This window comes from Stegodyphus dumicola, chromosome 7, assembly GCF_044657685.1.
Source record: "Stegodyphus dumicola isolate Sdum_Otavi_A_Nest chromosome 7, ASM4465768v1".
NCBI lineage: Eukaryota > Metazoa > Arthropoda > Arachnida > Araneae > Eresidae > Stegodyphus > Stegodyphus dumicola.
In genome coordinates, this window is record NC_140774.1 from 7,430,447 (window position 1) to 7,444,651 (window position 14,205).

The window sequence follows — 14,205 nt, forward strand, 5'->3', positions numbered from 1 at the left end:
TTTATAGAATTTTTGTTTTTTAATTACGTTTTTATTATAATTGGCTAACTGTAATTAAGGAATGTGTAATAAAAGTAAGTTAGAACATTACGACTGGTAAAAATGCTTCAAAAGCAATATATGATACAGAGTTATATCCGATAACACATTTTTTTCAGAGATTTATTTTAATCTTTCTCTATATCCTTGCGCTTTCAATTAGTGATATTGATCATAAATTTGCGTAATTGCACGCAATAAAAATAAAATTAAAAATCACTTTGCTGCACTAATGAAAAATTCACAAAGAGGACATTTAAAATATATTAAAATTATGATTAAGTTTACTTTTCTTAAGTTTCAAAATGTTTCTGTGTTACATTACTCTCTAAAACCAATTTCATATATGGAAAGGAATTGAAATAGGATGAATTATAAAAAACGCATGTTGCGTGCCTTTCATAATATATCGTAATATACCGTATCCGTAGTCGGTAAAATTATCCTTTCTTCTATTAGTTGTCAAAACCACAGGAAAAAATGTGTTGATTTTATGCATAACCTTTGAAAGGAAATAAAATGTGTAAAGCGCAATATAATTATCTGAAAGTAATTATAACTGCTTAAAGGTAAACGGTTGTTAGCATAAAATCATTCAATGGTTTATTTTTAAGAGATAAATGATTAAATATGCACGTAACGTAGGAAACATATCAATACCTTGTCATAAGTTTTGGATACCACAACGCCGAAGTAATTCCATATTTCTTCCCACAAACTGGCGTAATTTTCTACAGACCATTTATGGAGATCCCAATAAGAATCTGTAATATAACCCATAATTTATTACTGTACTTAATAACATGGAGTAAAATCGTTACTCTGCGGTTAAAAGAAAGAATTAAATAACCTTTACAATGAAGAACAATACAGATAATTCAGTAATAAGAATTTTAGTTAATACTATAGAATGTTAGAAGATCTAATATGATTTAACAGAATTAAAAGCTCAGATGGTGAAATATTGAGAAGATTATAGTTTTATTTATGTGTAAGAATACAAATTTAAAATCATCTAAACTTTTATAACGGTTTCGCTGCCGTCTAGCTTGTTCCCATACTCATTAATATACGTTGTTACTTTTATTCTGATTGACCATAATCTACATCATGTCCGCGGAGTCATCCTAACCAAATTTATTACCATTGTATCTGTTAAAATGCTCACTAATGTATGTTGTTATTTTTGCTGTGATTGACCATAAGCTAGATCAAGTCCATAATCCATCGTAGCCAAATTTAACACCATTATATCCCAATTTAATTTCCATCCAACTTGTTACATTGCTTATTATTGTATGTTGTTAATTTTTTCGAATTGACCATACGCCAGGTTAAGTTTTCGAATTCATCCTACCTAAAAAAAAGAGAGAGTCTACTGTGGAGCAAATCCTTGGCACTTTATAGGGAAGAATAAGACTTGGTAAAACTCAATTCCTGAAGCGACTTTCGGTTTGACGGATTTGAAGTTTCTTGGTACCGTAAAAACTATACATTTACAAAATTCATGCCTTTTTCACAATTCGAAATAGTGCCCAAATATATGGTGGCTGTGCTAATCACCGGGAAGAATAAAATATATTTATTGTCTAAGAGAACCATATCTTCTCACGCAAATTTATTGAGCCATAAATTTGGTTAATTTTGACAGTGTATGATTTACCTAGTAGAATATCTATTGATCGTGTTTCTATCAACCGAGGCTTCTGCTAACCGAGCCAGCAATCTATGTAAAGAAACATTTCAGTAAAATGCAGTAATGTTAGAAAGAACAAAACAAATATCATTTATATTCGGCAGATTTCCGTGATTTTGACCCTGCTATGTGTCATGGGTCGTTTAATATCCTTCCTATTGTTCATTGATGTAACAAATTGGCCTTCATGTGTTAAAAATGAAAGCAACTTTAACTCATAGGTAATTCGTAGACTTGTTTCGGAGGATAAAATTATGACGATTCGGAAAGGTTAAAAATTTTCAAATTGTGAGAGATGAAAAAGTAATTCGCGGCATAAAATATGTAAGGGAAGATATTTTTTGCATTTTCTTGTAAAACGGGAAACCTATTTAAAAGCATTACTTTTACCAAAACATATATTATTTATATAAGCTTTAGAACATTACAACTACAACCACAAAATGTCAAATCAAAGTTAAGTGAATAAGTTTGCAAAAGTAAACGAAACATTTTTAACCCATCAAAATGAAGGATGAAAGTGAAAGCGCGGTGTTGAGTTTTTTGCAAATTAAGTTTTATTGTGTCATTCTGTAGACACCAATCTGAGTGCTCTGAGACAGGTAACAGTTTTGTTTTTATCTGAAGCAGACTTGACTATTTCTGCTTAGTTGGTGCAAAATTTAAAATGGCTGGTAAGCGTATAGGAATTACGATTTATTAAAGAAAATAATTATTTGCTTATATAGTAAGATTAAATCACTGACAGAAATTGGTGAAACAGTGTTTAGGAATTGGTACAAAGTCAGAACTGTGATAACAAGTTTCAGATCGTCTGACAGTGTGGTAAACGGATCAAAAATTGACAACACAAAAAAAAGTTGACCCGTAGAGTTGAGCGAAAATCTATCAGCATTGTGTGTGAAACCAAAACGTTCTTCATATGCTAACGCGACAACACTCAAAGATTTTAACAAAGAAATTTAACAAAAAATCAATACCCGGTTTCTTTATCGGACCTGTTACAAATATAGGATAGCCAGGATAAAACCACAAATTAGAAAAACTAATCGAAGAAGAACATGCTTGTTTTCCAAGAGAGCATTTAAATAAAGGTAATGGTCGATTGTATTGTTTTCCAATGAAAGCAGATCTTGTTTATTCGTTGCAATGGAAAGGATATAGTTTGAATACAACCGAAAATTGATCTACAAGAAAAGCATATTCAAATAACAGTAAAAACATGGGAGCAAAAGTGTACGCGTTTGAGGCTGCGTGTTGAGTATAGCTTTCTGCAACATTGAGTTCATTGATGACACATTGACAGAGCATTGCCTAATTGAATATCTTTGAACATAATCTTCACCAAAGCGGCCGTAAGCTTCATTTATGCAATACATTCTCCTGGCAACAGGAAATAACACCCGGCATGCAGTATTGTATATTGTCCGCCTGTGGTTGCTCTATCATACGCCCACATTCTCAATCGTCCAGCTCAATCCACTGACTTAATTCCCATCGAATATTTATAAAAATAACTTGACAACGGAGTAAAGAACCACGATATAGTGAGTGTGAAAGAGCTTCTCGTAGATGAATGGAAAAAGATTCTTCTTAACAAGGAAGTAGTTGATGAACTCCATGACAAATAAACTCAAGGCAGTTATGAAAAACAAAGGATTTACCACAAAGTATTGACTGCATTTTATTCTGATAATTTCAACATTAAGTTTTCACTTTTGTCCTTCATTCTGATGAATTGAAATGTTCTGTTTATGTTTGCAAATCTATTAATTTTAATTTTAGTTTAATATTTTGTCGTTAACTTTATAATATCTTAAAAAAACATAAATAATATATGTTTCATAAAAGTAATGATTTGAAAAATGTTTTCCCCATTTTTTGAAAAAATGCCAGTTGCGCTTTCATTTTTGTCCATCATTGTAAACCTGGAGAAAAATAAAATTTGCAGTAATGCTCAGAATGACGATAAAATAAAAAAATGTAAAAATTAGGCAATGATAAAAATCTTGATTTATTTTGCACTATCGCAAGGCATATGAGAACACTGTACCTAAAGGGAATGGCACTTTCGTAGAAGTCTCTAAAGAAATTGGATAACATAAACATCACATATGAGAATAACCATGAAACCTTCCATGCATTTAACCATTTAGTTAGCCCGTTTGCCAAGATTTAAACCCGGCTCGAACTACCAGTTTTCAGCTATTTCACCACTTGGTGAATAATAGGTCCTAAAGCATTGAGCTAAACTTGCAACTAAATGCAACGATGTCGGATCTCTTATTTATCAAAAAGCGGCAGTATCGTGAAGTAGCTGTGTAGGGTTTCGATTATTTTGCATAACAAATTTGCTATAAGTTTGATACTTTTACTAAACTTCTCAACTTCTCCTCATATTTTCTCACCAGGATGTAAATTTAAAGTTGTATTTAAAAGGGTGAATCTCTGAGTTTATTCAGAGCATGTTTTCGCTAGCCAGCACACGTTTTGTTGTTGTTTCGCTGTTACGCTAGTAAGCTTCTTGGCAATTTCGGATTATCATCACACCGCAAGTTTGACGGTACTGTTGTAAGGCACCAAGATCGTGCCTTTCTGTTAACTATTTTTGAATTTAATAAGGGGTTACTTTCACCTTTCTCCTCTGCTGGTATTTATTCACGCCTGTACGAGAATTCGCCTGGTTCATTGCATCACCTAATTTAGTTTATGTGGAAAAACAGAGAACGGCCCTACTACAGCTGATAGAATTATAGAACTGTCACAAAAGTGTTACCATACATCATCAAAATAAAATTATCTTATTTAAAATGCATGTAAGAAATTTGAAAATTTCAAAGTTTGCATACATTTTGATACAAGTTGTGTATTCCAATTTTCACATTTTTATCACAAAATTAACCTTCCAGCGGGAGCGCGTATGTGTGACATACACTAGATTTTAATTTCGCATTTTTTTCGTAGACCAGAAGGCGCTATGACCGCGTGTTCTTGGCTATTCTCTCCTCTTCGTTCGCCCTTCTTTCAGTCGTCTGCTGGATTTCGAGGGGTTAACGCGAGTCTGCAGATTTACTATTTGTATTCCAGAAATACGCGCGACCGTTGAAGTAAGTTTTTGCTATATCTAATTTCCTTTTTTATTATAGAAAATCTTTATTCTTTTGCATCTAAATCTTATAATTTTGTATAATTTGTGTGCATAATTTCTTTTCATGATAAAATAGAAGCACTGTATGCGTCACATACGCGCGACCATATTTTTGTTCTTTTCTTTTCAGTTATGGCGAATAAAAGTAAAATACTCGACATGAATGATCCGAAGGATCTTGAGATTATAAGAAATATGCCTTTATGTGACAGGGATGACGATGAGGACATTATTTTAGATGAAAGCATTACAGATGAAGAAGAGCGAATTTCAAAAAAAAGGTGATTTAGAATCGGAGATAAGTGCAGAGGGCAATTCTGAAGAGGGAAATAATGATGATAATTCTTCCGAAATGTATATAGTTCATAAAACAGAAAAGTCATCGATTCTTGGACATGGCATAAAAAGAAAACTAAACGAGCGCCTCGTAACATATGTGTTCATATTTCTGGAGTTATCGGTGAAGCTAAATATCTAACAGATATTTTGGATATATCGAAATGCCTCTTTACTGATAGTTTGATAGAAATCATCGCTGAAGATACGAATAAGTTTATTTCTTCTGTGAAGTCTAATTATTCTCGTATAAGGGACAGTATAGAAACGAATGGGCAGAAATAAGCTTTTTTTGGCTTACTTTACTTAGCTGGTATTTATCATGGTAACAGAGTTCTGGAATCTTGAGGAACTGTGGAGAATGGAGGAATTTAAAGTAGTAATGAACTTGAAGAGTGTTTTGTTTTTACTAAGAGCTTTACGGTATGATGACATAAACACAAGAGCAGAACGAAGAGAAGTCGACCGCTTGGCTCCAATAAGAAACATTTTTGAAAAGTTTGTCTCTAATTGCCAGAAGTGCTATTGTCACAACCGATGAGAAACTAGAAGGATTTTGAGATGGTGTCATTCAATACATTCCCAAAAAAACCGAACAAATATGGCATAAAAATTTATGCCATGGTAGACGCTCGTATGGTTTACACATACAATATGGACATTTATGCTGGAGCGCAGCCAGATTGTCTTTTTACGTAAGCAACAAACCACAAGATGTTGTAAAAAGGTTGACAGAACCTATTGATAACACTGGAAGAAATGTAACCACAGACAACTGGTTTTCAAGTTTTGAGTTAGTACGAGAAATAGATGAAAAAAAATTGTCATTTGTAGGTACTTTGAAAAACAATAAACCTCAAATTCCGGATCAGTTCAAGCTGGCGAAAACTCGGGAACCCAATACGAGTCTTTTTGGATTAAGAAAAAATATGACACTTCTCTCCTATGTACCCAAACGTTATAGAAACGTCATATTGATTTCAAATCTTCATGATGACGTAGCAATAGATGAAAATACCCAAGACCAAAAAAAGCCTGAGATTATCACATTTTACAATCGTACCAAAGGAGGTATGGACTCTTGTAGTTTTCTTCCCTATGCTGAATATAGCAGCAATCAACAGCTACATAATTCATTCAACGAATAATAGTGAAAAATTACTTAGAAGATAATATCTGCGAAAGCTAACAAATGCTCTTGTGAAGGAAAACGTTGAAAGAAGAATCCCTAACTCTCTTCAAAGTGAGCTGAAATTTAAATTGTTGAAACGAAAAGCAGAATTAGCTGTTGTTGAAGAAATGACTTCAGGGAAAAAAAGATGCAAACCCTGCCAAAATGACAAGCATACTGGAATTACGAGGTTCATCTGTGAGATTTGTTTAAAATTCATTTGTCTAGAGCACTGTAAACATATTTGTTCAGACTGCACCGATGCAATGAAGTGACTATGAAATTGATTTGTTTTGTAATATTTAATGTGTTTTTTCACTTACTAATTAAAAATATAAAAGTTCAATTGAAATATTCGCAGTTTAATTTTGTTTTACTTTCAAGTTAGTTTGATAAGTATTGTTTTTATATTGTTTTTTTCCTTTATACTTATTTTATTTTCCTTAATTAAGAGTTAATATTGTTTAACTCAATTGTACTTATTAACATTTAACTATTTACAAGCTAATTTTAATATTTTTGCTCTGGAAAATTTATTTTTTATAATAGCGTATCTAATAAATACGCGCGACCTTTCTTGTTGGTGCAGAAGGCGCGCCCGCTGGAAGGTTAAATTTAGTATAGATTATTTGTTAGTAAAATCTTCCCGTTCATTGATAAAAGAGATTCTAAAAATGATAACCCAGTTTCAAAAAATCTCGTCAAAATAAAACCTGGAATGACTTAGGGAGCTTCTGATTATCTTTGGTGATAACGGTCACAGTTACCTTGGATAATCGAGGTTCCATTGTACCTACCGAAGAATTGCCTGATGAAATGCAATCTGTGACACAAGTGATAATCAAAGGTTTTATCGAAGAAAAATGAAGAACGCGGAAACTTGAAAGCTGGGTTTTGGAAAAACATTACCATTGTATAAAACGCCTAAGCATTGAAAACATTAAATTCTTTTAGTTTCACCCCACATTGCTTGGATGACTATACTTTATTTTTGAATTTTATATTATAGCAACATTACATGAAAAATGTTTGCATTTTATATTACAGTTACATTAGATCGGAAATATTTGCATTTTATATTATAGTTAAGTTAAATAAATAAGCATTTTCGTCCTCCTTTTTCTTTTACGTATTAGAGAGAAAACCAAAAATGCGATTTTTGACTTTTTGTGAAAATAATATTTCAGGTATTTTGAAGTATAAATAATCAAAATCTCGTAACTCTTTCTAATTAAAAAATATTCAAACTGCCAGACATACGTAAGAAATGAAAATTGTTTTAAGATTGCACTCTTTAAACAGCGTGTAGATATTCTGCAGTTACCAATGTCAGTTTTTTACATTTTCTTTATTCGCATATATCTTACCAAAATGTAGATTGTACTTCTTTTCAACGATTTTCTTAAATTTTTCAAGTTCTGTATCTGGCACTTTCTTGTTCCACAAAATAGGTGGTCGAGATCTCATTTGTTTTGGATGGTTTTCTATAAGAAATAAGCATAAAAATTATTATTACTAAAATATTATGGTGAGAAATTAAACAAAATAGGATATCACAATGCTTTGTATATTGATAAAGATGACAATACATTACATTTTGATAAACATTTACATTTTTATGCTAGGAAAGCATATATTTGAATTTTTTAAGTTTAGTCACGTTCCGTTACGTTGCATTATGTTATACTACCATAGCATTTATCATCCAATCATCCAGCAGCCTAAAAACTAGTCAGCTTTCAAAGAACTGGCATACACAATGAAATAATTTAACCTTTTAAATTGCGACTATAGTTGCTTAACAAATTGTGCGATTTCAAAGTAATAAACGTATACTGTTTAATAATGTATACTTATATCTCATTATGAAAAATTAGATTTTTTATTTAATTATGTTATAATTTATATTACACCTACATGAAAATTGTTCTGAATATTCAGGACATTATTGCAACTCATAAATATATTACGTACGATGAGGGAGATCAAAAGTTTGTACTCTCTGACAATGGTTTTTGTAAGTTATATCACCTACTACAAAAGGTATTTCTTCCTGTATAAGCATAATTTTCCCTTTAGTATTTTAAGATAAAAATTTGGCGTTTTCAGTATTAATCGTCTGCTACATTTTTGTTTTGAGTGGAATACAGGGAAAGAGAATTATTTTGGAGATGGCTCCTAAAATTAATATATGGCTCGAAGTTTACATTAATGCACTTTCCCCGGGAAAATATTCACATCAGCAAATTGTAAAGCGGTACCAAAATTTATTGCATTTCAGAGGAAGTTATTTTTAGTGTATTAAATTTGAAATGGAAAAGTGTCTAACTGAAGTCAAAATGAAATAATGGCTGCAAAACCTCATCCTAAGACTATTCGAACGTAGGTAAATATCAAAGAATGAAGTCTCTGATCCTGAAAGAAATTTCGCAGAATCAAAAATCCATTGCTTCGTAAAGGAATCTCTTTTGGCCCTGTCTGTAAAATCATTCTTTGAAGTTTAAAAAAATTTCATTTGAAATTTAAAAAAAATTTTAAACGTAAGTTTATCTGATTTTGCCAAAGAATATTTCGGAAAGAAAAAGCAAAAAATTGTTGTTGTTGAAAATTAAATACCAACACCTAGCTGCTGGCAAATGAAAATTTGTGGTAACACTGGATGAGGTACAGATATACTAGGATTTTGTTTGATTTATTTAATTATGAAAAATCACGCCAGAGCTATATGCTTAAGGGAAGGGATGCCTTGAAAGAGAACTTTCTAAGGGAAGCTGCCTCGTATACACGTTACACATGGGGAAAATAACAAAAACGCCTACGTAGCCAGTCCGTTTGCCTAGAATCTAACCCAGGCCATGCCTTTGCTCAGCGACTTTGGCACTCGGCCACCATTACGTATAGAGAAAACCATGAAACTCTCCAGCAGGAAGCCCATTTGCTGGATTTTCAACGTTGGTCGTAGTGTTCAGTGATTACCAGTGGTCGTCCGCCGTTCGGCATACACACACAAAAAGGGGGAAGTTAAGCTATTAAAAGTACTGAAAGCGTTGAGAAGAGCTGCATTCAAATAATGTGCATGTTTACAAAATGTAAACATGAAAGCTCTTCAAGCAAATTCAATTTCTCAGAGGAAAACGCTTTGTGAATGTTTCAGAAGCTAAAATATGGATCAAAACAAAGTTGTTTGCTTAATTTTGCATTCGATAATAATTTTAGTAATGAAATTAATTTTACTTGAGATATGTAATACATAATTAGTCAACAACACGCAAGTGTCTTAAATACATTCGTGGTAATACATTTAAAGTAAATAGATTAAGCGCAAACTACCCGAAAATAATTCCGACCAGTACGAGTATAGGTGAAATAACAAAAAATGTATAAATCTGCTTTTGAATCCATCGTGATTTTAAATTTAATGGAAGACGCTCACACATATGTTTTCTGTAATTTTCGCAGTGACAGCACTTAAAATATTTTATTTTATCTTTATCTCACACCAAGTAGAGGTTCTTTGAGAAAGACGATGTATTGACAGTCAAGACTCAGGATATCTGTTTAATTTCTTTCGATACTTTTCGATAAATCTGCGAGTGCATAAATATTGATGCATGCGTATATGAATGCGGGTGAACTGAGGACGATTTTCAATTTAAAATGATTCAAAATTATCTAAAATAAGTGCATATTCTGTTAGTAACGAGTTTTATTTGCCGATGCGTATCTTATTCTCATCGATCTTATATTGGATCACACTGATATATATATATATATATATATATAATATTAAATGAAATAAACGGCTTAGATGTATTCTCCAGAATGCTATTCTATTATTTTATTAAAACTTTCTGAGAAATTTTTCAACTGTCTAGGAGCCAAGTGTTAAATCGAATTCAAATATAAAATCTCCCCTGCCCTTGGGGTCGGATATGAAACTCTCCCACTTCTCTTTATCCTACCAACATACCTCTCCAGAGAAATTTCGGCTAGTCCACAATTTAAATGCAACACAGACACTACATACATAAAATATCTAAGCGTTCTCCGTGGTTTGAGCTCAAACCCAACGATACAACCATTAGCATCACAAACCGTTATACTGCTTAAAGCAGCTGACAGATCTGCGGTTAGAATCCTGATGAGAATGCCGGTGATTTCTCACTTTTATCGCTTATTATTATGCCCATTGCTACCGAACGGAACAATTATAGACGATACTTCCTCACCGACTGGGTCTCGTACTTCTCCACAACTCTGCTTAAGTTTGGCAGAATCAAGGAATGATTACATAGTGCAAGTGATTATCACATCCGATTAATAAATGGAAGTGTGTTTCGAATCCCGGCGAGGGCACAACTACGTTTTCAAAATTTCTGTTTCGAAAAACTAATAATGTCCATAATTTACCTGAATTTCATATGTATTAATAAATTTGAGATATTTTACTCACTAACTTTATCCGAAGCTCTTAGACGCTAGTACAAACAGCGAGATTTCAGACGATTTATCTAATTTTATGACCTGACTTATTGTGTTAACTATGCTGCTCATTGTTGCGCAAAGTTTATGTTCTAAAATAAAATAGTAAAATAACTGATCCACATTCGCTTAATCTTTATTTAATGTTATTTATTTATTATTTAATTTTGTTTAATTTTTGTTTAATCTTACTACCAAATTTCAAATTATACATAAAACTTTAAAGTTGGATTTATCTTTTGTTTTTAATTCTCCCCTTCTCATTCCCATAGAATTCACGTCGTAGCGAGATCCATAAGTACGCTTATTCGATTCATTAGAGAATGGGGAGGGACTTACTAATGAAAGATTATTTAGAACCACATATCTCTTTTAAAGTATGTTTCTGTATTATCATGACGTGAGACGACAGAAATAAAGTCTTTGCAGGGAACTTAATAAAACACAGAATGAATAATAACAAAAAAAAAAAACATTTCCCGCAATAATCTGTGCCTTTTATTCCCTTTCTATTTCTTTTCATCGATTACCACTGCGCACAAATCTATCTATATCATTTTAAATGAGTTTTACTCACCTTTCTCCATGGTCTCCTTTCCGGCAAAGTGACAAAAGTATTAATCGGAGAAACAATGCGTTTAACTCATTTCAGTGTTTTGGGATCAAACAGCAGCAATATCAGATAAAACTATCAAGTTGGATACGTTACGTTAACAAAGACTGTTTAACCAAAACAACGATGATACTGATAGCAACTGATATAAATAAGAACAATTGCGATGAAACATCCAGAAAGAAAAGTCTGCGTTTTCAAGGACGTCAAGTATATCAGTAGAAAATAAATTCCATCACGGAAGAATTTGACCACATAAAAATCATTGACTTCATTTTATTACATATGGCATTTATATTGTCTAAATTCTATCAAAATGCTAAAAACTAAAATTACAGATATGTTCATTGATAAAAACAGTTCGCATTTAATGTTAGTCTTTAAAATGTTTGTTCAAGATCTCTGCGAACTGGCTTCTCCAAATGTCCACATTTTCAGTTTATCACAGGACAATGCGATAAAACCCCCCTTTTTCATACATATAGGAATTTCGTTTTTTTAAAAAAATTTTTTTCTTTAATTTTATTTTATTTATGTTCAGATAATTTTTTTTTCCTATTTATGCCACAATAACAAATGCAGAATACCCTTTCTCTTCGCTTAAATAATTCTTCTTTTGTTTGCTTTTGTATTGAGATTTTACAAACAAATACGAAGAAATAAATGGAATACAGAATACAATGCCACACGTTAAATATTTTTATCATGGATGAGAAAAATGAGTATGATTTGGGTTTGAAAACGAATGCAGTTTATGAACAAAATTCCTAATGAGTAGGTTTTTATAGAAGAATTTTGTTCTCGAATCAAATTCTAATTATTAACCCCAGTACGGAATATTACACTAGTGTGCAAAAATTAAGGACGAAGTCGAAAAATTAGCATATCAGCTGAAGGAAGAGGCAGAGCGGACAGAAAGACCAATCAGGAGATTAAGTCAGGTGATGTACGGTAGCACATGCGCAGATATGCAGGTATACGTAATGGGGGAGTTTCTGAGTAGTATAAAGCATGTTGTCGGTGTAAGATCAGTATTTCTGGCAAAGAGATTGCACGCCGTATAGCAGTTAAATTCACACCGAGTTGCTGCCTCAGCGAGAAATGGCGAATAATCAATCTCTTAGACGACATCTGGATGCTTTTACCCGAGGTCGAATCATTGGAAAGTTGGAGGAAGACCGCAGTGTGACAAGTGTGGCTGCAGAGTTCGGAATTGCTCACAGCATCGTTTCACGACTTTGGAGACAATTTCAAATTACAGGAACAGCTATCCGGGGGTTTAGTAGTGGTCGTCCACGAGGAACCACACCCGCAGATGACCGGTATATTGCCTTACAGGCCAGAAGAAACAGGCGGCAGACAGCTGGAGAAATCGCTAGACACACGACACAGGCGACTGGACGACCGATATCGCGTTTTACCGTGGCCAGAAGACTGCACGGTGGTGGTGTGTTTGCACGACGCCCTGTACGGTGTGTACCTCTAACGCCTGCCCATCGGAGAAGGCGTTCTCTGTGGTGCCGGGAACACCGGAATTGGAGAGATAATGAATGGGGACGAGTACTCTTTACAGATGAGAGCAGATTCAGTCTGAGTAGCGATTCTCATCGCATACTCATCTGGAGAGAGCGGGGAAGCCGCAATCATCCCTCGAACATCATTGAAAGGGACAGGTATGGAGGTGGCGGTGTTCTCGTTTAGGGAGGCATCATGCTTGGTAGTCGTACAGAGCTTCACATCTTCGACGCAGGTTCAGTCAACGGGACCCGTTATTGTAACGAGATTCTTCTTCCATATGTGCGTCTTTTTAGAGGCGCTATGGGTCCGCAGTTCCTTTTCATGGACGACAATGCACCATGTCATCGCACAGTAGCTGCCGAACAGCTCTTAGAGAATGAGGATATTGAACGTATGGACTGGCCGGCACGATCTCCGGATCTCAATCCCATCGAGCATGAATGGGATTTTCTAGGCAGACGCTTGGCAGCTCGCTCGTACCTTGCCACCAGTAACGATTCCGGAGCTTCGATTGGCGCTGCAAGACGAATGGGCAGCAATGCCTCAACAACTCATTGACACCCTTATTCTCAGCATGGGCAGACGCTGTGAAACCTGTCTAGCAGTCTGGGAAGATTATATCCCCTATTAAAGACCGGATGATTCTTGCTGGACACCCATCACAGGGATGTTTCGGCCTTCAGTCGCATTGCGCTCCATGCTACTTTTTCAATAAAGCTTCTTTTTATCCTTCTGATTTCTCTTTTAGTAAGTGTTGCTTACATTACTCATGTCCTTACGTATTGGGGATCTTACGGTATTCAATGTGTTGATTTGTAAAGCTTTTGTACAAAGTTATATAGAAAAAAACGTCTCGTCCTTAATTTTTGCACACCAGTGTATTTTAAAATTCTTCTTTCCTACGCCCATATAGTCTGCCCTTTCTCCTGGGATCCCGCCTGGTTAGAGTTGAACACCATGCGAAAGGGGGGGGCTCCTTAGATTCTTTGCTAATTTCACATTCTTAGATTCTTTCCTTCTTTCCTTTTACTGTACATACATTAGCCTTCTTTGACTTCTTTGTTATCTATCTTGATTGATAGGTATTTTATTTTTAATTTTAGCTCGAATACAAAATATCATTTTAAATTACTTTTTTCTTACTCATAGGGTAAACCATGAAAAACATCCATATAGCCTGCCCGTTCGCCTGGGATCGAGTC

The 14,205-nt window shown here is 33.9% G+C and overlaps 1 protein-coding gene across 1 annotated transcript in view; it reads right to left on the minus strand.

The window, feature by feature from the left end:
* LOC118192377 (acetoacetyl-CoA synthetase-like) overlaps nucleotides 1-11,587 on the minus strand; it is a 59,091-nt gene extending 47,504 nt beyond the window's left edge. The window contains exons 1-3 of the mRNA XM_085819855.1: nucleotides 11,450-11,587; nucleotides 7,758-7,874; nucleotides 700-803 (exon numbers count right to left, since the gene is read on the minus strand). Of these exons, the coding sequence (XP_085675981.1) occupies nucleotides 700-803; nucleotides 7,758-7,874; nucleotides 11,450-11,459 (231 nt within the window). The 5' untranslated portion in view covers nucleotides 11,460-11,587. The remainder of the gene's footprint in view (nucleotides 1-699; nucleotides 804-7,757; nucleotides 7,875-11,449) is intronic.
* Between the last annotated feature and the right edge of the window lie 2,618 nt (nucleotides 11,588-14,205).